We start from the raw sequence: 26,998 nt of genomic DNA, 5'->3' as shown, positions 1-26,998 counted from the left end.
GCAAGTGAACCTTTTGTCCTGAAAGTTGATTTGTTAGAAGCAGGAAAAATGGCCAAGCGTAAGGATCTGAGCGATTTTGACAAGGGCTAAATTGTGATGGCTAGACGACTGGGTCAGAGCATCTCCAAAACTGCAGCTCTTGTGGGGTGTTCCCGGTCTGCAGTGGTCAGTACCTATCAAAAGTGGTCCAAGGAAGGAAAAGCAGTGAACCGGCAACAGGGTCATGGGCGGCCAAGGCTCATTGATGCACGTGGAGAGCGAAGGCTGGCCCGTGTGGTCCGATCCAACATACGAGCTACTGTAGCTCAAATTGCTGAAGAAGTTAATGCTGGTTCTGATAGAAAGGTGTCAGAACACGCAATGCATCACAGTTTGTTGCATATGGGTCTGCGTAGCCGCAGACCAGTCAGGGTGCCCATGCTGACCCCTGTCTACTGCCGAAAGCGCCTGCAATGGGCACATGAGCATCAGAACTGGACCACTGGGCAAAAGAAGAAGGTGGCCTGATCTGATGTATCACGAGTTCAAGGTGTTGACTTGGCCTCCAAATTCCCCAGATCTCAATCCAATCGAGCATCTGTGGGATGTGCTGGACAATCAAGTCTGATCAATGGAGGCCCCACCTCGCAACTTATAGGACTTAAAGGATCTGCTGCTAACGTCTTGGTGCCAGATACCACAGCACACCTTCAGAGGTCTAGTGGAGTCCATGCCTTGACGGGTCAGGGCTGTTTTGGCAGCAAAAGGGGGACCTACACAATATTAGGCAGGTGGTCATAATGTTATGGCTGATCGGTGTAAATTACAAAATACAAAAAGTACATTTGGGGACACATTGTCTACAGAATCATGCAAAGATACAGAAAGTTTACAAATATTACAAATAAATTAATGAGCAGATAAGTCATCTACCTCTGCAGGCGTATTCGTTCCAAGTTTTCTGGAAATGTAAGGAGTCAGCATAGCAGCCAAGCTTTTCCTGATAGTGGGATTTTCAGGTGGGCAAACTTCAACTGCATCTTCCTCTACATACCCTCCCAGTCGGCTCAGAGACACAAGGGCGAGCTTGGCCAGGCTGTTGGACACTTCCTGTTGTAAGTTAATAAACAGTTCAGGAATGAAAACCCAAATAATCAAAGGAAACATTATACAAATGATAAACAGGTCCCTGTGTTTTATGGGAGGTGCTTTCTTCATTCCTCATCGCACAAAAGTGGCCATGTAGTCTACTTAAATAAACCACTTATTGAATCTCAGGATTTGTTTAATAATCTCAATTTGTCAATTATTAAGGCACATTGACTAAGTGGCAGCAGCTACAGATATTTACTTAAAGGGACATGCATCTTTATTACAAAAATGTGTTGTTTAATATTTGTAACAATGGGTTTAATTTAAATTTAAATGTTTTAATTTACTAGTAGGAACACGTCAATAAAAGTCATGTTGACATGTGACATGTCATGATTCCTGGAAAAAATTACATAAAATGCAGCATCAGGGTTAAGCTTGTTGGTGCAGCTGCTAATGTATTTGTGTCTGCTTTACTGTCATGTTCTATTTCTCTATATGTTTTGATAACCATTATTTTCAATTAAACCATTAAGAGCCCAGTGTGACATACACATCACTAACATTTAACAAGTGCATCCCAATTTACCAGTTCTCTCTATTTGACACATTTGTAATGATGGGGTCCTAAGGGTTCATTAATAACTAAGGAGGATTAGAAGTTTCACCTGCTGGTTGGTGTCCTCACTCTTTTGTATGCCGCTCTCCTCCAGAGTGTAATCATAGTTGAACGGATAACCGAGGAGGTGCCAGAGAACCCCGGCATGGTACATGTGAGTCTGCAGGAAGAAGTCCACTGCGAAGGAGCTCACACACTCCACTGCCAGTGAGGCCACTCGGGGAATGGTCTGCACAAAAAGCCAACAAGATTTGAATAGCCAGACCCCTTATTAGTGGAATATTTTATTCTACATTGTGGTCTTAAGGGATGATGACTCTCATCATTTGCCCTTTTATGGAACATTCTCATCACACGTAAACTCATTGCTGTCAACTCTATACTATACTAGTAACCGAGTTATTTTGCAATGGGAAGGATGTGCTGGGGAAATGTGATGAGTTATGAGGTCGAGGCACAGAAATGCCAAAGTCAAGTTCTTACTCTCTAAAAGGTCAACAATCAACAGAAAGCTGAGCTTGGACTTGAATCATGTACCAGCTCAATTTGTATTTTTGGAAGGTATACAAAAAAAAGATCTAAATGAAAAATAAAATAAATGGAATCCACACAAAATACATATTTGTTTAACATAATGCATAAACCATATATTCCTCTCTTAAATTATTGTTTCATAAATTTCTTAAACAATTAGAATTAGACATATTGGAAATTGAATGACTATAGTACAATAAAGAAATTAAGAGTATTTTCCAAGTCATATACATTTTTGAGTAATGACAGCTTATTGCTCACCTTTCCATAATACAGCACTCTGCAGAGGTCCCTGATGATGTTGGGAAGCTCAATAATCTTCTCCCTGCACTCCTCAAACTGAGCAGCAACACTGTAACACTTGCATATGTGACCACACACCTGTAACACAAAATTATCTATAATAAGATAGAGGAAATTCAAAAAATGCAAAAACCTTGAAACATATGCATTACTATGCTCATATGATTTGAGGTTTAATGAACACTGCTACTCAACAACTAGTTGACTATTTGAACAGTGTTCCCCCCTCCTAGTTTTAGTGAGCAGTAGGAAATAGTTGTGTTGATTGAACTGGGTCAATACCAGAGATAATGCAGCTGCAGACATATTATAGCATATACATATCATATTTTTATATTATATATTCTTGTTATACAGTTCTGATCAAATGTCACTTCCACTAGATCAATATTTTCCAAACATTTGTTAAATATCTTCTAGATTAATATTTTGATCAAATAGTTAAGATTCAAATTAATCTCTTACAAATGTTACCATAACTTTACATAAATGTTGTTTGTTCTTGTAATGCTTAGTTTTTTTCTAATGCATTGCTTTGGATGTGTTTTATTCAATTGATTATCCATATGTACACAGGGAAAGACTTCACAAAAATATTTAATCAAAAGTAAGTATAATTATACGGTACAAATTTAGTTAAATTGAATGAGGCATGACTTTTTTTAAGACAATCCTCAATACACATAGATCCTCCGTTTAAAATGTCCTGTCTAGCTATATGTGTAGGCTGCATACATACAAAATGGTACATGTGAGTAGTAATATATGTAACATACACTGAAAATGATCCCAGTGATATATTAATGAAGTACTGAAATTCTGAAAGTGAAGAGACCCTGGCATCATTTACTTTGTTAATCTTGGTTAAAGCTGTTGGTCAAACTTTCAATATGCACAGTGGTTGTATATGCGGGCAGACTACTATACTGTAATTACTCCCAAATTGGTCTCAGGAAGGGCAGGAGGGGGAGGCACATATGTGTATATAATAAATAGTGTATAATGTAGCGTATACAGGCCCAAACCTCCTCCACTCAAGATTTGAACTGCGCCAACACAGGCCCACCTCTGAGCGCTCTGCACCACATAGCTCCACGCAGTACAGGATAAAGTCTTTACCCCAAAAAACCTGTCTCCAGATGCAGGAGTTAATATATTCTACTGATTTCACAGAGGGGTTACATCACCATAATGATCAACACAATGAGCCCTGTTACATATGCATCCACTCAAACTCATGCTTATAAATGTAATATGCAAATATATGGTGATGTTTGTCAAGCACATGGTGTTGTAGTACAGGGTCCATTTTACTTTAGAGTGTAGTGTTTCTTTAAAATTTAACTGTACATGAAGCAGAAGGAAAGGAAAATGGAAAATATAGATATCAATTCTTAAATTAAAACTCTCGGATGGAACGGGGAACCCATACACTGTATTGCACTGTTACTGACCATGTTGCCACACTGTAGGATATAATGAATATGGCTTGCATAAAGGCACCTTATAGATTGAAATTGTTTCTGAGCATCTTTAAAAAAAAAAAAAAAAAAAGCCTTGAAAAAGGTTTGCCTGCTATGCCTACATATGTGTATTAGAAAATAAATATAAATTACATGAAGAATGCCCTTCATACCTGAACAGCCATGTCTTCTGGTTTGCTAGAAGCAGTGAGCACTGCTACACATCGAGATAGTGCCTCCAGTAGGACCTGCAAAAAATGACATTGACATTAACATTTTAACATGAATCTGATGAATCTTGGGTCAGGATTGCTATTACACTTCTCTGTTACTTGAATCTGGAAAGCAGTGGAAATCACTTATAGGGATTTATTTACAGAAATATGAAATATATATATATATGTTACCCAAACAAAAGTATGCCGAGGTCTTAAACTTAGCTTTTCCCGGTAGTGTGATCTAACTATCTCCCTTCTACATGTCAGAATGATTAAAATACAAAATATACTGTCATTTACAAGAAAATGTGTAGCCAGATGGCAATCACAAATAAACTGAATGAATATCATGACAATTTCAAAGTAAATTGTTGCGGATGTTGTACTGAAACACCAACCTGAATTCATTATTTAGGCAAAATTACTTCTATGTCTTTATTTTTTAGCTGTCAGTTATACTGTTGGAGTCTGAAAGTGCCTTTAACAGAATTTAAACATACAGCAATGAGTTAGAGCTTCTCTATTTGAAGAAGCATTTCTGATTTAGGGTGTTATACGAGCAAATAAGAAGGTAACCATCAGGACTATAACTAGGCTTCAGGCTGGTAATCATAAAAAAAGAAAAAAAAAATACCCCACAGTCAGTAGTATGATTCTATGCACCTTATACATTAAAAACAAACATCAACAACAACACTATTTATAACAACAATCTGGTCTCTAATATCCAGATTAATTCCAATTTCTGGTGTTCATGGTGACTGAACTAGAGAAGAAACCGACTTGACATTTTAAATGTTTAAGTTAGAAAGTCAGCAGTATAATTTTCCTGGTTCAGTCACTAAAGGTAAGGAAGTTCATAGTCTTAAGTGCTAATTAACGTGCAGAGTGCACATTATCTCCCACAGAAGCACTCACTGCTGAGATGATCAAATATCACTTGTTACCACTCGAGAATTGATAGAGTAGGTAGCAGTCCTCCAAGTCAGATGAATTTTAAATAACTGACTGAAAGAAAACACGAATGAAGAACTTTAACGTTACTGTTTAAAAATGAATGTTAACTGATCGCTGGGTTTCTCATATGAAAAATAGTGTGAATATGGCAAAATGTTTGTATTTATTTATATATTAAATCATTCTTCAAGACCACATTCTCAAATTTGATACTGATCTGCATATTTTTACAATATTATACTATGTATTCATGCTGAATCATACAAGCAAAATAAACGTGGGTTTGTCTCTCTCCCCACTTTTACTATCTTGCTATTTCTGTTTTAATTCCTACAAAATCTTTAGGTTTATTAAAGAACAACACAACAAAACAAGATAATTGTTGTGCAGTGGTATAGGTAATTCATTCAAAGACTATAGAATACTACAAAAATATTAGAAAAATATTATTAAAGTTTAAATAAATCATGAACTTTCTTCTAATGCAGCACCTGAAAATGTAAATGAAGTTTCTTAAAACCACAGAGAGTAAGAGTAAAAATCTCTGTCAATGTGTACCTCTATCCCGTTCTCACGCCGCAGTTCCTCTGCATTAAGTGCTGAGCAGTTGACCGTGTGAAAGGCAAGTTCAGCAGCAGCAGGCAGTAGGGGGGACGTCTTGGAAAACAGTTGGTCATCTGAAGTCTCCATGGTGAGAGTTTTAATAAGCATTGGGTAGCCAGCATACTTGTAGGGTTTCAGTTCTGAAAAGCAAGAGAAGTCTGGAAAACTGGACATTCCATACATTTAAAACACATATTACATATTACTATAATCTTAAATTCTAGATTATTATTTATAAAAATAAATAAATAAATAAATAAATAATAATAATAATAATAATAATTGTGAGAACTGTTAATTCACCATAATGTATTTCATTATGCACTCCTCCCCCCCACCCCCCCACCCCAGCTTTCAAAAACAAAATGTTAATTGTAACAACTGAGAAACAATCCCATTGTTTTTTTAAGGCACTAATTACTTGTAAAATATCAAAAATACTTTTTACAATAAACTATATATGAACAAATAAAACAAGAATGAAAACACCACTACCTTCACGGTGCCTGTTGAAGAGGATGCTCTGGGCTTTGAGGATGAGAATGATGTTCTCTGGATCTGGCCCATCCACAATCTTGGCTGACTTTGTGCACAGGAACTCGTAGGCTTTATTTACCTTCTCAAACATGTCCTATGTCATGAAAACATTTTAGAATCAACTGAACTGTGTTTAAAACTATGGAGAGTTGTACTCAACTTACATTTATAGTATATCTGTGAGGTGTAACTGACTGCAGAACATTCACAATTTTTCACACAGTAAAGTGTTTTATAAGAATAATAGTAAAGAGTATTACTTCCATGGATTGCTGAATATTAAGTTAATTCCAATGAGTTAAAATGTTTGTGCGTGCATGTATCCGTGTGTTCACAACATTACATAGAATTTGGCTGTATTTTATAAAAGAAAATACACTTGATTGGGACTATACAGTGACACTCACTGTTTGCACATTATATTCAGCTGTTTCATTGATTATGGAAAGGGGGAGTGTTAAATGTAGCATGTAATTCTAGAATATCAATACATTTAAAAAAATATATATCAGCAATCCTTATAGGAAAAAATAATTGACTTCACAAAACATACCCTGCCTTCGGGGTTCTTGTCCGGGTGATACTTCTGAGCCAGTCTGAAATAGGCTTTCCGTATTTTGCTCTCATCATGCCTGTAAAAGAACACCAGTATTAATAGGAAATGTTGAAACACAAAAAAAAAAAAAAAAAAAAAAATCAAGGTCTCCTCATTGCGATTTATGGGAATAGAGATGGTAACTGTCCACATGAGCGGATGGATCAAAAACATATTGGTTACATATATTGTGGAAAATAAAAGGCTAATGATTAATTGGATTTTAAGCCTTGTATGGTGTTTGTTTATTTTAGTTTGAATTTCTGTTTCACAATGTAATGCATTATTAATTATATTACTTTTACCAAAATGTTGTATTAAAGGAAATGTATGCTATGAAATAGTAATCTGTTAATTAGGTTGTTTCCAGACTACAGAATTAAATAGTGATGTAAAATGAATTGTTATATAATTAATTGTGATTAATTGTGAAGGTTCAAAAAGGTAGGAAAAAACATATATAAAAAGAAAAAATGAGGTGTATTACCTTAATACAGGGGTTTTCAAACCGGTCCCGGAGTATCCCCTGACCTGCTGGATTTTGTTCCAACCTTGGTCTTAATTACACTTAATTGAATGACATATTGCTTTGTTAGGATTCAACTAAGCAATTAAGACCTCAGTTGGAACAAAAACCAGCAGGGCAGGGGGTACTCCAGGACTGGTTTGAAAACCACTGCCTTAATACAGTGGGGGAAAAAAGTATTTGATCCCCTGCTGATTTAGTACGTTTGCCCACTGACAAAGAAATGATCAGTCTATAATTTTAATGGTAGGTGTATTTTAACATTGAAAGACAGAATAACAACAAAAAAATCCAGAAAAACGCATTTCAAAAAAGTTATACATTGATTTGCATGTTAATGAGGGAAATAAGTATTTGACCCCTTCGACTTAGTACTTGGTGGCAAAACCCTTGTTGGCAATCACAGAAGTCAGACGTTTCTTGTAGTTGGCCACCAGGTTTGCACACATCTCAGGAGGGATTTTGTCCCACTCCTCTTTGCAGATCCTCTCCAAGTCATTAAGGTTTCGAGGCTGACGTTTGGCAACTCGAACCTTCAGCTCCCTCCACAGATTTTCTATGGGATTAAGGTCTGGAGACTGGCTAGGCCACTCCAGGACCTTAATGTGCTTCTTCTTGAGCCACTCCTTTGTTGCCTTGGCTGTGTGTTTTGGGTCATTGTCATGCTGGAATACCCATCCACGACCCATTTTCAATGCCTTGGCTGAGGGAAGGAGGTTCTCACCCAAGATTTGACGGTACATGGCCCCGTCCATCGTCCCTTTGATGTGGTGGAGTTGTCCTGTCCCCTTAGCAGAAAAACACCCCCAAAGCATAATGTTTCAACCTCCATGTTTGACGGTGGGGATGGTGTTCTTGGGGTCATTCCTCCTCCTCCAAATACGGCGAGTTGAGTTGATGCCAAAGAGCTCGATTTTGGTCTCATCTGACCACAACACTTTCACCCAGTTCTCCTCTGAATCATTCAGATGTTCATTGGCAAACTTCAGACGGGCCTGTACATGTGCTTTCTTGAGCAGGGGGACCTTGCGGGTGCTGCAGGATTTCAGTCCTTCACGGCGTAGTGTGTAACCAATTGTTTTCTTGGTGACTATGGTCCCAGCTGCCTTGAAATCATTAACAAGATCCTCCCGTGTAGTTCTGGGCTGATTCCTCACCGTTCTCATGATCATTGAAACTCCACGGGGTGAGATCTTGCATGGAGCCCCAGACCGAGGGAGACTGACAGTTATTTTGTGTTTCTGCCATTTGCGAATAATCGCACCAACTGTTGTCACCTTCTCACCAAGCTGCTTGGCGATGGTCTTGTAGCCCATTCCAGCCTTGTGTAGGTCTACAATCTTGTCCCTGATATCCTTGGACAGCTCTTTGGTCTTGGCCATGGTGGAGAGTTTGGAATCTGATTGATTGATTGCTTCTGTGGACAGGTGTCTTTTATACAGGTAACGAGCTGAGATTAGGAGCACTCCCTTTAAGAGAGTGCTCCTAATCTCAGCTCGTTACCTGTATAAAAGACACCTGGGAGCCAGAAATCTTGCAGATTCATAGGGGATCAAATACTTTTTTCCCTCATTAACATGCAAATTAATTTATAACTTTTTTGAAATGCGTTTTTCTGGATTTTTTTGTTGTTATTCTGTCTCTCACTGTTAAAATACACCTACCATTAAATGTATAGACTGATCATTTCTTTGTCAGTGGGCAAACGTATAAAATCAGCAGGGGATCAAATACTTTTTTCCCCCACTGTATAATGGTTAATTAGATTTTCCTAATTACTATAAGATAATTCTATAAAATATGTTTCTATGTTTTGACTCATGTTAATTGTCTTGAAAAAGGCAAAACACCGGAACGTTGAATTCGTTCCCAAGTTCTATTTGTGACTTCGATTTGAGAAATGTGTTTTTTTAAACAACAAATTAACCTGAACTTTTTTCCCTTATTTTTCCTCATGGTGACACACTGATATTGATGATACTGAAGTATTGATAAATGTTGAAACAACTAAATAAACAAAGTATGTATAATTTCTTATGGTCTTGTGACAGCAACTGCAGGGGCATGCTCCACAGTACCCATGGGGAGGTAAGGGGTTCCGGGATGTGTGCCGAACTGAGACAAGTCTTGACACATCTACCGGACAAATTATTTAAAGGCAAATCCACCTTAGTACATTCTTGAGCCAGTTTGGAGTAAATGTTCTACAATACTTTTAAACAGTCTGTTAAATTAGACACGTTACAGCACCATAGAAAGAAATACCAAAGCAAAGTGCTGCAGAGTTTCCTTTCAAATCAAAAGACAGCCATTACCTAATGGGAAAAGCCTTCTGACTTGCCAATCATTGAAAACATGCGATGCAATGCGACCCTGAAGCTTGAGAAGTGCGCTACCCTACTCTACGGAGTTAGGTTTCCTCAATGGATTATATCCTTTGATTATTGTTCTCTATATCTATCTCTTCGGAGCTCAGTCTACGGTCTTTTCTCTATTATTATTTGCGTTTTCAGCTTCTCTTGGAGGTAAGTGTGCATTAGGAGTCTCGCTTGGAGACGGCTTCGGTCCCTCCTCTGAGATCTACTGCACGATTTTACTTTCTGTACCATTTTTATCCTTTTTACAGATTTGAGTGGCGATAGGAGAGGATAGACTATTCTGGGATCTCGACCTCTGTCGGCGGATTTTAACCCGACGACACGCCGAAAATAGCTCTTGACATCGATCGACCCCGTCGATCCCTCGACATCGACCTACCTCATCGATTCCTCGACCATCGACCTGTCGACGAGCTCAGATCGACCCGCTCTCGACCTCTGGACACCCGTGTCAACCTCTCGGACCTTGACGTTGACAACCTCGACTTCATCATCGAGGGGGACAGTCTGAGAGCGGAGGAGTTTGGTGAAGTGCTTCTACCATGAGAGCTGTCGATATACTTGGAGGGTCTGGACGTGGATGATCTAGAGACGGACCTTCTCACGGGCATGAATCCAAAAGGGGCTTTCCATCGCTGTTCCGGATGACAGGGCAAGCTGCCCTCGGACGATGGACACGATCTGTGTGTGCGCTGCCTAGGAGAGGAACACTCCATTAAAATTATAGACTGATCATCGTTAGTGGGCAAACGCACAAAATCAGCAGGGGATCAAATACTTTTTTCCCTCACTGTATGCTGCGGAAACTTCAACTGTCCGAGCCAATAATGCGCAGGCTATCCTCATCCTGTACATGGGGCACCTGACGGGACCCCTGGGGGAGCGCCAATCTATGGCGGATGTGGAGGAATTGGAGCTCGTCAACGCCTACATGACGGATTTGCTGCAAGAGGGAGCGAAGGCTGTGGGGAGATCTCTCTCAGCTAAGGTGGCAGCCAGACGTCATCTGTGGCTGACGCAGGCGAAGCTCCAAGACAAAGAGAAGTCCATCCTCCTTGATGCTCCCATCACCCCGGGACAGACATTTGGAGAGTCGATGGAGCGGTTGAGCGGTCATTGAGCGGTCATTGAAGGCCAAAGAGTTGGCTTACAAATATGCTGTCCTCCAGCAGACGAGACGGCCACCACAACACCGTCTGTGGGGACATCAGCAACCAAACAGACCGTGGCCAAGGCAGGGGAGACATCAAGCGAGACCGCAACAGTCCAGTGCAGCCTGACCAGCGCCACAGGGGCCAGCCACCGGTGAGAGGAAAGAATAGACTCTCCGTCTGGAAGCCTAGGGGCAAAACAGACGCCCAGCAGCCTCCTGCAAAGCTGCAGGAGCGTCCCTGAAGGGGCGTGGCCGCCAACGCCAACCCCCCAACAGACTGACTGGACCCGGTTGCAAAAGACAATGACCCACGGATACGCCCTCCAATTCAACTCTGCCCCCCCCCCCCCCCCTTCTGGGGGGTGCTGCCCACTACAGTCGGATGTCCCAAGAGGGCTCAAGCTCTCTCTCAGGAGATCGCTGTGATGCGGGAAAAGCGAGCAATACAACTAGGGGTACTTCCTGGTGCCAAAGAAGGACGGAGGCTTCAGGCCCATTCTCTATATGAGGGACCGCGGCATGCTGGCAGGCACTGTCCTGGTGGAGAAACCACAACAATCTGCGCCTCAGCTCCCCCCTCGGATGCCCGCACAGACGAGAAGTCATCACCACGGATGCCTCCGGATCAGGCTGGGGCGCTGTCTGGAATGGGAGGGGAGTCCAAGGAGTGTGGAGCAGCCTCTGGTCAGCCGCACACATCAACGTACAGGAGCTGCAAGCGGTGTGACTGGTGCTGCACCACTTTCGCCACGATCTGGCAGACAGACACGTCCTGGTCGAGACGGACAACACGTCAGTGGTGGCCTACATCAACCACCAGGGGGGCTTACGCTTCCCCAGACTACATCGTGAAGCGTGCAGACTTCTCCTGTGGGCGCAAGACAATCTCCGCTCCATACGGGCAATACACCTGCTGGGCGTGTCCAATACAGTGGCGGACGCCATCTCCAGAGGAGGTCCGGACAGCTCGGAGTGGAGACTCAATCCTCATGTGGTGGAACAGATCTGGCAGAGGCTGGGACGAGCTCGGGTCGACCTTTTTGCTACACAGGCAACGACTCACTGTCCTCTGTGGTTTTCCCTGGAATCGGGAGGTGGCCCGCTGGGTGTGGTCGCCTTTGCTCACCCATGGCTGCAGGAACTGCTGTATGCCTTCCCCCCACTGACACTTCTTCCACTGACACTGGAGAGGATTTGCCAGGACGGAGCTCGAGTTCTCCTGATCGCCCCCCAGTGGCCGAGACAATTGTGGTTTGCAACGCTGGCACAGATGATCAGCGCGGACCCGTGGCAGCTCCCGCTTCGACGGGACTTACTGACTCAAGCAGAGGGACTGCTGTGGCACCCCAACCCAGCATAGCTGCAGTCTCTAGGGCTGCCTGCGAATGTTGTGGAAACACTGCAATCGGCCAGGGCCCCCTCCACCAGGGCTTAATATACTTACAAGTGGTCAGTTTTTCAGAACTGGTGTATAGAGAGGAATGTGGATCCCGTGTCGTGCCCCATATCGACAATCCTGTGCTTCCTGCAACAGTTGCTTGAAGACAGGAAATCTGCATCCACGTTGAAAGTCTGCTATTGCGGCATATCACGATAAAATTGACAATGTCTCCCCAGGATCGCATTTCCTGGCAATCCAGTTTTTGAAAGGGGCAAAACGCTTGAGACCACTGATAAAGGACACAATTCCAGCCTGGGACTTGGAATTAGTGCTGAAAGGACTGAGCGGTGCTCCCTTTGAGCCCATCTCCACAAACGGAGGTCTGCTTCCTCTCGCTCAAGGTAGCTTTTCTTGTAGCGATAACGTGGGCAAGGAGAATTAGTGAAATTCATGCCTTGTCTGTGGATAAAGCCTATCTGATCTTCTTGGGAAGCAATGACAGAGTCACTCTCAGGACGAACCCAGCCTTCCTGCCCAAGGTCGTGTCTGCGTTTCATATAAATCAACCTATTCTCCTGGAGTCTTTCCATCCCCCTCCACATGAATCAGATGAGGACTGCAGACTACACACACTCTGCCCTGTCCGGGCTTTGAGGTGCTATATGTGGAGGACTGCACAGAGCCGCAAATCCGACCAGCTGTTTGTCTCCTACGGTTCCACCACCAGAAGGCGGGCGGTTTCAAAACAGCGACTGGCGCACTGGGTGGCGGACGCGATCCGGCTCACCTACGAGACTGCTAATGTCCCCATGCCTGAACACATCTCAGTGCACTCAACGAGGGGACAAGCCACGTCGTGGGCTCTCTTTCACGCTGCCACACTGCAAAAACTGTGCAATGCTGTGACCTGGTCCGGTCAACAGACCTTCGTAAGGTTCTACCGCCTCAACGTGGCGTACCGGCTGCGCCCAGGCTTGGGCACTCAGGTACTGCAAACTGCTAGCCCTCAAGCTCCGTGAGGCTCTGCTATCCTTGTCATTGTGGGCTTAGGCTTAGTCAGGTGTCAGGACTCACGACAGCTCTGGTATAGTCTTCCCATTAGGTAATGGCTGTCTTTCGATTTGCAAGGGAACGATAGATTATTATCATAACCCCGGTTCCCTGAAAAAGAAAGACAGCCACTACCCTTCAGGGGTCGCTCGGCCAGACGACCTTCCTGATAAGAAATGGCAGGGAGCTGCGTCAGGAGGAGACTTTTCACAGACGCCGGGGGCGGGTCTCTCCTGACAGCAGGGCCCCTATTGGGCAGCTTTGGTACATGTTTTCAATGATTGGCAGGTCAGAAGGCTCTTCCCATTAGGTAATGGCTGTCTTTCTTTTTCAGGGAACCGGGGTTATGATAATAACCTATTGTTTTCTTTAACAAACAAAAACAAAAAACATGAAGATTATGTCTAATAAAACTTAACAGCAGTATCTGGTATTTATCTGGTGAAAAGAAACAAGAAATGTTAAAGGCTCTGAAATGATACTCATCAGTGCCTTTCTAGAGTACTGACCCATTTTCCTGTAAACAAAGAAAATACTGTAGTCCAACCTGTGATAATCGTTTGACCTGTATAATAGGTTAATTTTAGCACATTTGGCCAATGGAATAAGTTTAGTGAACCTCTGTACATCTGCTTACCTTGACTAACTACAGCACCCAGCAATAGCATTTTACTTGTAAGACATACTGCAAATAGCCTACAGAAGATAAACAGAAGTCGGAAACATTGGAGTTCATGGAGCTATTATGTATTATTATTAGGCTACATTATGGATATGGGGATTGAGGTTATTTTATGATGTATTACTTGTATAACTGTTGTAAAACTAGAATTTATGCTGAACTTATATGTAGTAAGCTTGCTAATTATATGTTGTTTATTGTATATTTCGTATACACTTAAGTAAATTGGAATTTGTAAAATGTATTATGCCTTGAACTGCACTGTACTACTTTGTATTGCTCTTATATTTTGTAAGTTGCCCTGGACAAGGGTATCTGCTAAGAAATAAACAATAATAATAATAATTAAAAAATATTTTAGATCTACATATTTGGATCATGAGCAAGCAGCTCATTTACCATGCCTATAGACAGGGTTGCAATTCAATAGAGCACAGATTTTGTTGAGCTCTTGAGATCCTTGAAATTCCAGGTTATTTGCAAATTTTCTGAAATACAACCCCTGTTATTTAAACACACAATGTTTGTCTGTCTCAATAACGCACAGAAAAATTACATTGAAGTAAAATAGTAAACAAATATGTTGGCCAAAAAACAGTAAGATGGCTGAATTAGAGTGCTTGTTCCCATTACAGACAGCAGATACAGAGCCCCACATCTAAGATCAGGTTTCCTGACAGTATTAAGCAAAACACTGTTTGTTCAGCTCCTAATTATTTCCTAGTAATTAACCTGTACAGTAATCACTTACTGTCCTTGTCCCTTGGGAAGGTTCAGAACCTCATAGGCATCATCTATGGACATGGATGGGGGCTTCTTCTCTACCTCCCTCTTCCAAGCTTCAAGTGTGTCTTTCAGGAGTTTCACCTGCATTCAAATTAAAGCAAGAAATAAACAATGTGCCTTACATTACCTGAGGACATAAAATATTACAATCTCCTGTCTGGAAATTTAACTCAAATAATGATTCTTGTGATTTATTAAATTATATGTTTGATACAAAATCCTCATGACTTTTTTGATATGGTTCTCAGTTGTGTGAGAAAATGGTATGATTTGAGATTGTTCTATCATCAACACATCATCTCACATTTCTTGCATGAATATGTGGATATACATTTTTCCAAGCCATTTTAACCTTTTAGCTATATGTCGAACACAATTACATTGTCATTCTGTGACCTATATTGTATATATACCAGTTTACTTGGAGGGACTGATGTGAAATGGTAGTAAAACGCATGCAAATGTTTTGTTTTCCTTTACCAAATAGATAATTAACCCCTTATATTAGTCAAAGGCTATTGTATAGTTTTATGTATTATATATGTCTAGTTTTCCTTCTTTAGAAATCCAGTGAGTGACCCAATATTCTGTCATTATATGATGCTGTCCTTTTGTTATACACACTACAGCTTTAAGGTAGAATGATGTTTCTGTACACTTTACAGCTAATTCTTATATAATTTCAGAATTGTTATATTTTTTTATTTACACCAAGTGATGGTAAATACTTGCTCGATCTATGGATGTTAAGCATAGTATCGTAAACAATGCCTCTGCCTACTGTTAAAATAAATACAGTAATAGTGCCTACCACTAGTATTAATTTATTGGCATCTCTGTTCCTCCTGGCAACTTAATTGGCATTATCTGATATATACAATACACAATTAAATGGTCTTCTTGGCAAAAAAAAGTTTACTCTTAATGACACTAAACAGAAAACAAAAGATTACAGTTTCAATACTTACAGGGTCTTTAATAGGCCAGTCTGGGAACTTGAGAGAATCACAGAGGTGTTTGAGGTAATAGATGTTGCAGAAGAGCTCATTCTCCAGTTGAGGATAATTGATGACAGGGATGGGACAGTACTGGTATAATGCTCTAGTGTTGCTTTGAAGCCTGGGAGAGAAGTCAGCAAGATGGGCAGCAATTTTCTCAATCATTAGACGCCTGCATTTAAAAAACAAAAAAACAAATCAATATCAATTTCAATTTGATAAGGATTACATGGGACACCTTTTGTTATCCTGAATTCCACACATACCATTGTTTATGTTAATCTTTATGTAAATCAGACATTTTAGATTCATTGTAAATGAATGAGAGGAAAGGTAAAAGTGACACCAGGTTCCAAGATTAGAATTTTTAGGACAATTGGTTCGCTACAGAAATACAAATCTGCTAAGAGGTGGTATTCTTCATAAAGCAGCACAATAATTTTCACTTAATTTCAATTAATTCACATCATGCATGCCTAACTTTATTAAATAACCACAGGCAAAGGGTATGTTTGCTAACACACCAACAAGTCAAAGTGAGAAAGCAGCAAACACACTACTAAAAAATAAAAATAATAATAGTAAGAGCTTGTGATGTAAAGTAAAATACCTCACTATTACAGGTCAACAACAGAAAAATGTCAAGTTTGCATGTAAAAAAATAGCACACAAAAGGCATTATATAAAATTAAATCAGAATGCAATGAACACATCATGACCAGATGTACACTACCGGTCAAAAGTTTTAGAACACTTCAATTTTACCAGTTATTGAAATTCATGCAGTTTAAAGTCTCAATGTACTAAAGCATAGAAAAAATAAACAATTGGAGATAAAAAAAATACCTCAATTCCAAAAAAGTTGGGACAGTATGGAAAATGCAAAAAAAGTTCATTTGAAAATTCAATTCACCCTGTACTATATTGAAAACACATTAACAACACATTATTTGATGTTTTACTTTGTGAATTTAAGTTATTTTTGAAAATATACACTCATTTCAAATCTGATGGCTGCAACACACTCCAAAAAAGTTGGGACAGTTGACTGTTTACAACTGTGTAAAATCACATTTTATTTTAATAACAATTATTAAGCACTTGGGCCATGAAGACACCAGTTGGTTAAGTTTAGCAAGCAGAATTTTCCCCCATTCATCCATTATGCATTTCTTCAGCTGCGCAACTGTATAGGGCCTTCGTTGCCTTACTTTGCGCTTCATAATGCACCACACATTCCCAAATTGCAGACAGGTCAGGACTGCAGGCAGGCCATGCTAGCACCTGCACTCTCTGCTTACGCAACCATGCGCTTGTAATCCGGGCAGAATGTGGTTTTGGCGTTGTCCTGCTGGAAAATGCTGTGACGTCCCTGGAAAAGACAACATCTGGATGGCAGCATATGTTGCTCCAAAATGTGTACATATCTTTCTGCATTAATGGTGCCCTCACAGATGTGCAAGTTACCCATGCCATGGACACTGACACACCCCCATACCATGACAGATGCTGGCTTTTGGACCTGTCGCTGATAACAGCTTGGATGGCCCTTTTCTTCTTTGCCCCGGAGAACACGATGGCTGTTTTGTCCAAAAACTATTTGAAATGTTGACTTGTCGGACCACAAAACACAATTCCACTGTGCTACTGTCCATCTCCAATGAGACCGAGCCCAGAAAAGTCGGCGGCGCTTCTGGACAGTGTTGATGTATGGCTTCTGCTTTGCATAGTAAAGCCTTAACTTGCATCTGTGGATGCAGCGGCGAATGGTGTTGACTGACAAAGGTTTACCAAAGTATTCCCGAGCCCATGTCAGGATATCCATTACAGACTCGTGACAATTTTTAAGACAGTGATGTAGCATTATGTTGGGTGTATTTGGATAAGAGCAATTGGGCTCTGAGCTGAAGCACTGATCTAAAGAAGACCTCTCTCCCCCCCCAAAGTTATCAGATTTCCTTAGCTCATCAGCTTGGAACTGGTTTGCATCAAAGTGACAGTTTTGGGGAGGATAGCACCGAGAAGAGGCCAAATAGTTTGGAATTCTGCTATGAGATGTCTGGAGAAAGGGGCCTGTAGGTGATAAAAACTCTTTGAAGTGGATGAGAGCCGAAATCCCGACATAGAGCTACGAACCCAGGCCAACCGGCATTTCCAAAAGATGGCATGGATTGACATCAGTCATAAATCAAGCCCCCCTCCAATAGGACACTGGGGGCTGAAACCGAAATCCAATCTCAGGAACTCAGGGACCAATCACCTATTGATCTGACAGACTATAAGGAACAGCGGACAGTCTTTCTCTCTCTCTCTCTCTCTCTCACCTGAAAAAGAAACTCGTTGCCACAGCTCAACCTCTAGCTCTGTTGCCAGAACCGGAACCAGAAACCAACCAAGTCTTTGCCGGCAACAGAAGAGTTAAACTGGGAGAAGGAGATTGAGCCGTACGAAGAATTCTTTTAAAGGACTTTATTAAATAAAGAACTTTACAGACTGCGCTGCCCGCCTGTGCCCACCTGATCAGTGGAGTTTTACAGCTGGACAATTGACTAAGTCGACTGTATATGAAAGTGTCAGTCATTTAAATAGCTATTTGAGTCTTAAGAAACTTGACCCTTGGAACGAACAGGGCCCTGCTTTCCTCAAAGACTTCGTCTTCAAGTAACTACGGTGGAAACCCTGCTTACAAAAGAAGATTTTGTGCACAACCTTGGAGCCTTCAAACCAGTGGAAAATCTGTTTGGAAACGACTCTACTTTCGCGAAACCCCAACTTCCAGGTGCATCGACTGAGTGGAAGTTACTGGACAAAGCCGAACCGGACTGCCTTTGTTCCAAAACACACGGACCTCGTGCCGTGTGCTGTTATCTGAGCCCGAAGACAGAGAGGCCTCTCTGCGACGAAGTTCAGATAAGTTTAACAGTTTGGAGTTCATGATTCATGACATTTGAGAAATCAATTAGAAATGTTAATCTGTGATTCATAACTCTAGAATGTGTAATATCATTTAGTTTTCTTAATTATAAATGTGTGTTGCATTAAACTGTTTTGTTGATAATTTTAGAAATAAAATTTGTCAACGCCGAGAAATATCTTCTCATTCCTGTTTAACTGTTTAGTCTGAAATTGACACAAGTTAATAGACATTAGATTATTGGTGGCCCTGCCTATCCTTAATCATTGAATAATAATCAGTTAAGGGAAATTGTGGTAACAAGTAATGATAGGATCTTTCTCGGCACCTAAACGTAAATGAGACCGATATATATATAACAAGAAGTTACCTGACATAAATACTAACCTGTGTAGTTATTTAATGTCTGACTAATAATACTAATGAGAGACTCACCTTCGTCTTACTAACCGGTATTGTAGTCAATGTGTTTATAACCTTTTTTGTTTAACGATTTGTGTTATCATATGCGATCCCATGGTCTTTGATTTGGTCACAGAAGTGATTTGTCTTTGATTTGTTGATCTAGAGTTGAATTTTAATTAGTTTTTCCCTTTTGTATAATTAGTGTAGTGCTACATTTAGTCTTTGCTTTGAATAAATTTGACAATTTATATCTTTGGAATTGGTGTCTGCGTCCAATTATTACAGAAATTGAGTTCTACAAGATTCCAGGATTCGTGATAAGGTGATACTATAAATTCACTTCTTTAATTTAAATTTATAAGTGTACCTTACGCTACAGTGACATCTGAGGGATTGGAGATCACGTGCATTCAGAAGTGGTTTTCGGCCTTGCCCTTTACGCAGCGAGATTTGACTAGACTCCTTGAATCTTTTAATTATATTGTGCTCTGTAGAAGGTGAAATGCCCAAAATCCTACTGATTTGTCTTAGGGGAATGTTGTTCTCAAAGGGTTTATTCGCTGACGAATCTGTTGGCAGATTGGCGAGCCTCGACCCACACTTGCTCCTGAAGGACTAGGCCTTTTTTGGAGGCTCCTTATATACTATGATTACACGATTGCCTCACCTGTTTCACATCACCTTCTTATTTCAACTTGTCACATCGCTATTATTCCTAAATTGCCACTGTCCCAACTTTTTTGGAACATGTTACAGGTATCAATTTCAAAATAAACATTTACCTTCAAAAACGATGCAGTTGATTAGGTAAAACATCAAATACCTTGTCTTTATATGTTTTTTGTTTAAATATAAGTCAAAGTACATTTACAAATCACTCCTCTTTGTTTTTATTAGCATTTTCCATACTGTCCCAACTTTTTCGGAATTGGGGTTGTAAATCATGGAATCGTTTTGCTTAAAAAAATGTAACACCTTAAGCTGACAAACCCCTCCAAATGTGTGCTTCTCTTTAATCCCATGTGCACTCTTCAGTGTTGTATTTGCCCAGTGTGTGGCTTTCTAACGGCATGAAGCATTCTCTGATGGGAAAAATATGTTTTTTATAGCCCCCTTGCACTTAGCTCCCCCCACCCGCCCCCCAGCATCCTGAAATCGGGGGTGGGGGGATACTTGGTCTGAGTAGGAATACAAAATCTCAAAATATTGACAATTACAACATTCTGAAATCAGACAGTCTACTAATCAAAACAAGACCATCCACATTTTGGTAGAAGCAATACACACCCGTAGAGCTCAAAATGTAAAGATGTACTAATACACAACAATTTTACATAATTGGATCTGAACTTCTCTGTGTTTGATAGAACCTCAAATAGATTAATCGTTAGGTTGTTCTGAACAAAACAAGCCTATTTGTAAAGAAATCAGACTGAAACTGAGTGATCTGTGACCGTCTGATTGAGACACCTACCGGAGCAGACTGATTGTTTACCCTCTGGGTTCTGAATGACGGCGGGCGACATGGAAACTGTAAATTGGATGTGTTTGAGAATGAAATGCGCTAGTAGCCAAGAGAATAAGCTTTGAAACGATGTGCGCATTGTAGGAATACAGTGTAACTTCTATGCACAGGAGCTGCCTGTAACACTGCCAAATAAAAGCCAAAGAGGGTGTAGTAACACAGTATATAACTCTGAAATGTACATTATTTTTCAGTTTTTGGTAATCTAAACTTTTTTTTAACCTCTGGCATTTACCGCTTACCTTTGTACTATTTCAGGTTATTCACTGGACTGCTTCAATTTAAATAAAACCTGGAAAAATGGTGGTGTTCTTTTGACCAGTAGTGTATATCCAGCCATCCCAAAACAATAACAGCTTCATCCAGTACAGTGTCATGGTGAGCAGAAACCTGACCGGGAGGGCACAGGGCACATGGCAGGATAAACCTTGGACTGGACGCCAGTCCATTGCAGAGCTGCACATGCACACCATACACGCATAGCTACAGGGTAATTTAGAGTAGCCAGTCAACCAAAGCAGCATGTCTTTGGGATATGGGAGGAAAACTAAATCCTCACATGTAAATCCTCACATGTAATTGTACCTAGTGTGTATGATGTGTAAGCAATCTGCATAAGTTTTGTATGCTGCATTGTCTATCACATGTATATAAGCTGTGAGTTTCAGGACTGTTTCTCACATTGACTTCACTGTAGACCAGATTAGAAGCAGTTTTATTGTTGTTGTTTTTGCCTGCTGAACCTTATCCATATAATGATCAGGTTGTGCATTGAAGCTGGTCTTCATAATATTTTAATATTGGCTTTTGCCCTCCTCAAAGTAATAAATGCACCCAAGTAGTAGGAATGCATACCTCATTTCACTGCTCCAAATTGCTTCTGGAGTGTCAAATTCTCCAAGAAAAATCTCAGAAAACTTTTCAGGGTCATAGTTTTCCAAGTAACAAACCATGGCCTCAGGAAGAATGTGGCCCAGGACACTTCTCTGCACAATATCCTGTCCTTTCGCCTTCGAAAGAACAAACAAATAATTAGGCACAACTATTGAAACCACTTAAAAAGACACAGTAGACATCCATCTTCAGCAACACCTTATAAAAGCGATAGAGACTTAAAAACATTTACCTTTTGAAAATTTTCTTTTGCACATGACAATTTTAGATTGTGTATTTTGACATGGTTTATACATGACTGTTACATAAAAGCAACCTTTCCATTCTTAATTTAACAGTCAGTATCATTCTCCTGATACAGTATAAGCAATTTGGTTTATCAAATCAGTAAGCATATTATGATTGTACTGACCTCTTCAGACTTGAAGGCTTGTTTCAGGTGAGTGTACTTCAGGAATCTACCAGATTAAAGCAGAGAGGAAAATATTACTATTTGAAAATATTAATATATAATAAAGTTATTGTGTCAACTATATGATTGACATGTTTAGAGCAAGAGAATGAGGAGAAAACATTAGAAGTAGTAGTAATATTATTTGAGATGGTCAGAGGTAGCATGTTGCTCATAGCTATTAACAAAATCCAGATACCATTTAGATCTGGTTTTAATGATAAGATGTGTCTTAGGAAAATCTGAACAAAAAACATACAGTATGTACAATCCAGGAACGCAAAATTCCAAAGAACACCACAGTGGAATATTCTGAAAGTAAGTTATTTTCATGTAGAGACATTTCCACAAATGTATGCAGATGATGTACTGCACCTATACAAACAAATTTCCTATTAAACCCTACTATTAGGTTTATTTCTTGTACTGTTAATTTCTCAAATATATATATCCAGGTCCAGAATGGAATTCCAACAGAACTCTCATGGGTTGTCATGTACCAAACACAAAAAAGTATCTTTCATAAAACCACTTTTCTGATTTAGTTATCTGAATGCATTTGTTTCAGGAATCCTGGTCTCATGCCAAACTTGCTTGTTCACAATGAGTGCAGAGAAAGCCTTTACATTCTGTAAATGGAGTCTTACCTGGTTAAGTTTCACTTTGTTATGTTAGAGTTACCTTCTTACCTTGCAACAGGGAGCACATTGGAGCCTGTGTACATCATGATGAAAAAGAAAACACCAGTGAGGTACAGCCGAGGTAACTGGGGGTTGTCTTGCATGATGAGATACAAAACATTGGCAACTTTCTCCACCAGAATTGGATCAAAGGTGATCAAGAGCTGGGAAATATAAAACAAACATCATGTTCAAAGAAAAGAAACACCACAATTTTTAAATTAGTAGCCTATAATTAGATTTTTTCTGTATATCTACAAAAAACCACACATTTACACATTTAATATCCTCTACATTGGTAGAATTTCCCCAAACTGGCTTCTAGTCAAGTAAGTCTTTGTGTAAGGCTATGGGATTGATCTTCATAACTTCAACTCTTCTTTATTTTTATATTACTATGTAGACAACCTTATCCAGGGGAACTTACAATTGTTACAATACATCACTATTTTTACATAACATGTAAAACCTGATGTAAGTCCTATAAACATTATACACGGTTCTTTCACCATTTTTAAAGTCAAAGTCAATGCTTTTTAAGACCTCAACAAAATAATTTAAGACCCAAAAATGTCTAAACAACGCAAAGATTACACGCAACCAGACGTCACCGTCTGTAGCTAGCTAACATAACGCAAACGTAAAACTTATTTTAATGGCGGAGTCTCCCATTGACTAATACTAAGTTAACCCTCAGAGGACTGAGCCAATTTTCCAGTTTTTACCACTGTTACATTCTTGCGGATAAACAATATGCATTTGCTTATAAACCACAGTGTTTTATATCTATTTCTTCAGAACAACCTCTGCTAAATGCATTTTCATGCATAATGTACTTATAAGAGTATTTGAGTGAACAATGTGCAATAAAAAAATAAACAGAATTCATTTTTTTGTATTATGATTGATTTCACACCCCACTCAGTAATTATGAACAGTTTTGACACTTAGAACATACTCTTCAAAGCCTTAGGTATTGCAATATGCATTGTATTTCAATAAACTATATACATAACACTGAAATAATGCACCTTTTTTGCAAACTGACCCAGGAGAACATTGAGATTCTATTTTCCCTGAGTTATTCAGGTCCCTCAGACATGCCACTGAGCAAAGCTGGGCCTCTCCAGGAAGTGGCAGAGGGGCACCTGGCATGCCAGGGGGTCTTGTTATATATTCTGCTGACCTTACAATCTTAATCAGCTTCGGTTTTCCATTGCTGGAAAAAAAATCGAATTCTGTTTCTTTTTTTACTTTATTGCATATTTTCCACTTATATATAATATAATAATATATACTGTATTATAAGTACATAATACTTGCATAGCTGAAGCTGCTCTGGATCCATAGATAACACATATATAGCAGTAGCATGTATAATAGCTGAGATATGAGCTGAATTGTATAAGGCCCCCCCCGCCACCCCCACTGTGGCGCTGCTCGGTCTGTAACCCGACACTGATCAGCTGCCTGATAGAGCGTTTTTTTGATTGGCTAGTAATGGCAGATCTCCATGGCACATGGCACACACAGTAACATCCTCTCCATTGGTCAATTCCAGCCCCATGTGCTGCAATGCGAATTGAATTTTTAAAACCAGGAAGTGCGCGATGTAAACACACCGCACATGGCTCTTTTCAGCAGAATCTCAGCTACGCAGCTAAAAACACTGCATGTCTTTATCTCAAATCTTTTATCAGATAATTAATACTTTGTAATCGATGCCCGAATTTTGGGCGGATCCGCCTAAGTCGTCCTTTAATCAAACAAATACACGCTAATTAGACGTTTTACCTACCGTGCCACTGTGCGTGACAATTTTCCCATCAGCCTTAAATGCACCATCCGCAAATTTAATACCTACAGCAAATTTTACGGTAAATGTAAGACAATTTATGACCTTAATTTCAAAGATTTTATTTTAAAACCTTTTAAGACTTTTTAAGGACCCGCGGCAACCCTGTTATAATTCATGATCGTAAGTCCCCCTTTTCACCTGGTCTGAAAGGACCATTTGTCAGTTCAATACACAAAATGCAGAACTGAACAAATACAAAGAATCTGCTAAGAACCTACTATATAAAATACTAATTTAGAAATAATTAAATGCAGAATGTATTAATTACCTGGACAATATGAGGAAGACAAGTGCTATCAGTAAGGAGCCTTTTGATCCTTGGGAGTGGTCTGATAATTGCATTATCCTGATCCCTAGTGAAAAAGTTAAAAACATGACATTTTTATTTATTTTTCAGGTACTCTGGGTGGTTTAGAATAAACACACATTAAAAATGGGAGAATTGGTAACACCATCAAAAGCCTTATTTTCATATTTTTTCATGTATACTTTAATACTTAATGTTTTGTCATTTTGTATACCCTGTTAATTTAGAATTGCCAGTTGTTAGATCAACAGCTTACTACCACTCATCAACCCACAATACATGCATCCTCTGACACGTGCATTGCCAAGCCATCTGCTTCTTTGTCACGCAGAGCCCACAGTGAAAATAGAGCTACATCATCATGAAGAGGATTAATGGAACTCACGACTGAGACTTTGGGCTCACAGCACCTAGTAACTGCTCTGGAGTTCCTGTTATGCTAAAAGCCATGGAAACCATGGCTGACTCACGCATACCCAACATGAGCAGCCTTGGTATGATAAAACATATAATCCCAGATAGTTTGCTTTGATGTCAGAGAGCTTCATTCAGACTAGCATTGTGGGCTATAGGCCCTAACATGTGTTTGAAGTCAAAGCTTTTACTTGTTAAACCACCCAAAGGCACAAAACATTTATCATTTCTAAAAAATAATATTTTTTAATTTAGCAGTTTTGGCTTAGTGAGTTTTAAGAATAGTGTGAGAATATCTACTGCTGCTCCTCAGTAAACTATCCATTATCCATAACATGCTACTTACCTGCTAGGGAAATAGGAGCACATAGTGATGAGCATGTTGAGAATGAGAGTTGCCAGGTCAGTCTCATTTAGCACAGCTTGTCCACTGGCAAGTAGGCACCACTTAAGCTGGGGGATGGCCTGCAGAGGGCGCCAACCATCCATGCCTTGTGCCCAGCACCGTGTCTTTGGAGTCAATGCACTCGAACTCCAAAACTCCTTCATCTGAAACAGAGAAATGGAATCAGCAGTTTTCCTTCTAAGCAAAATAGCACCCACCCATATGTTACAAATCAGCAAACAAATCTTGTCTTTTTAGAGTTAAGCTGTAGCTTTCGTTTGTTTGTTTTTTGGAGGGGGGAGGCTGGGTTTTAATAATAAATAAAACAAAGTATAAAATTGTCAATGGTCTATCAAAGCTTTTTATGCTTCATATTCTCACACCTAGAAAATTTAATGGAAATACAAAACAAAACAATAACAAAAAAAGCATAGTTTATTTTTAAATTGATATTTTATAGTTTAAGTGCTCGGGGAGAGTATTATGTAAAATGTGTCATTAATAGTACTGATAGTAATATATATATTGGGGCTGTCATTTGATTGATTAATCAATGGGCATTAGTTGATAAACGGTAGATTAAATGGGCACTAAATAAGTGTAACAGTCTTTAAGTGGTTGTGCCACACAGAAATACTTCAATACTAGGCATTGATATAACAATGCTGAACGGGAATGGAAAAACTACAAATGTGAAATGTATATTTAAAAAAATCACTAAATTATAATCAGCAGCAATCTAAATTATAAATCGCTACAACAAGAGGATGTTTTGCTCGCAATTTATACTGTGCTTGAAAAACACATGCATTGTATAGCATTACAACTGTCTTCTTACTAATATAGTCAGATTGAGTGGACACAGAGTGATTACGCTGCAAATAAACACTTGTTTAACTTATGTTTCGACTGTAGTGTACGTGTTAAGAAAAAAAAAAGCACTTTGATGTTATTTATACCAATCATTTTAAGGTTTTATGTTCATTTTTCCAATTAAATACCCTACTCCATTTGTGCTAGTTTTAATCGATTGTTAGCCTTTCATTATTATACCACAGTGTTTAAAAGAACTATCGGTTAAAATGAGCGGTATTAGCTCTTGGTAGTTCAAAATGTCGGCGCTTCTAGTGTTAACCGTATCATCGTCAGTAATTATAATGGAAAAAAAAATGTAATTAGAGAAAATATTGATGATCGATTAATTCGTTGATTAATAGACCTGATTAATCGAAGCAGCCCTAATATTATATTATATATACACACGTACATACATTTCATATGTAGTATCAACCAGTTTCCCCTTTCTTAGCA

The 26,998-nt window shown here is 39.6% G+C and overlaps 1 protein-coding gene across 3 annotated transcripts in view; it reads right to left on the bottom strand.

Moving 5' to 3' along the window:
- Window positions 1–26,998, bottom strand: part of dnajc13 (DnaJ heat shock protein family (Hsp40) member C13) — a 150,435-nt gene that overhangs the window by 25,168 nt on the left and 98,269 nt on the right. For all 3 annotated transcript variants that reach the window (XM_066687458.1, XM_066687467.1, XM_066687476.1), the window contains exons 29-42: window positions 25,649–25,851; window positions 24,850–24,934; window positions 22,733–22,887; window positions 22,005–22,050; window positions 21,554–21,708; window positions 15,825–16,026; window positions 14,822–14,937; window positions 6,859–6,937; window positions 6,264–6,399; window positions 5,724–5,908; window positions 4,164–4,238; window positions 2,486–2,605; window positions 1,740–1,919; window positions 913–1,089 (exon numbers count right to left, since the gene is read on the bottom strand). In XM_066687458.1, coding sequence (XP_066543555.1) covers window positions 913–1,089; window positions 1,740–1,919; window positions 2,486–2,605; window positions 4,164–4,238; window positions 5,724–5,908; window positions 6,264–6,399; window positions 6,859–6,937; window positions 14,822–14,937; window positions 15,825–16,026; window positions 21,554–21,708; window positions 22,005–22,050; window positions 22,733–22,887; window positions 24,850–24,934; window positions 25,649–25,851 — 1,914 coding nt within the window. The remainder of the gene's footprint in view (window positions 1–912; window positions 1,090–1,739; window positions 1,920–2,485; window positions 2,606–4,163; window positions 4,239–5,723; window positions 5,909–6,263; window positions 6,400–6,858; window positions 6,938–14,821; window positions 14,938–15,824; window positions 16,027–21,553; window positions 21,709–22,004; window positions 22,051–22,732; window positions 22,888–24,849; window positions 24,935–25,648; window positions 25,852–26,998) is intronic.

This window comes from Amia ocellicauda, chromosome 2, assembly GCF_036373705.1.
Source record: "Amia ocellicauda isolate fAmiCal2 chromosome 2, fAmiCal2.hap1, whole genome shotgun sequence".
Taxonomy (NCBI): Eukaryota; Metazoa; Chordata; class Actinopteri; order Amiiformes; family Amiidae; genus Amia; species Amia ocellicauda.
Note: the sequence above shows the minus strand (reverse complement) of the source record. Positions and strands in the feature narration are given on the sequence as shown.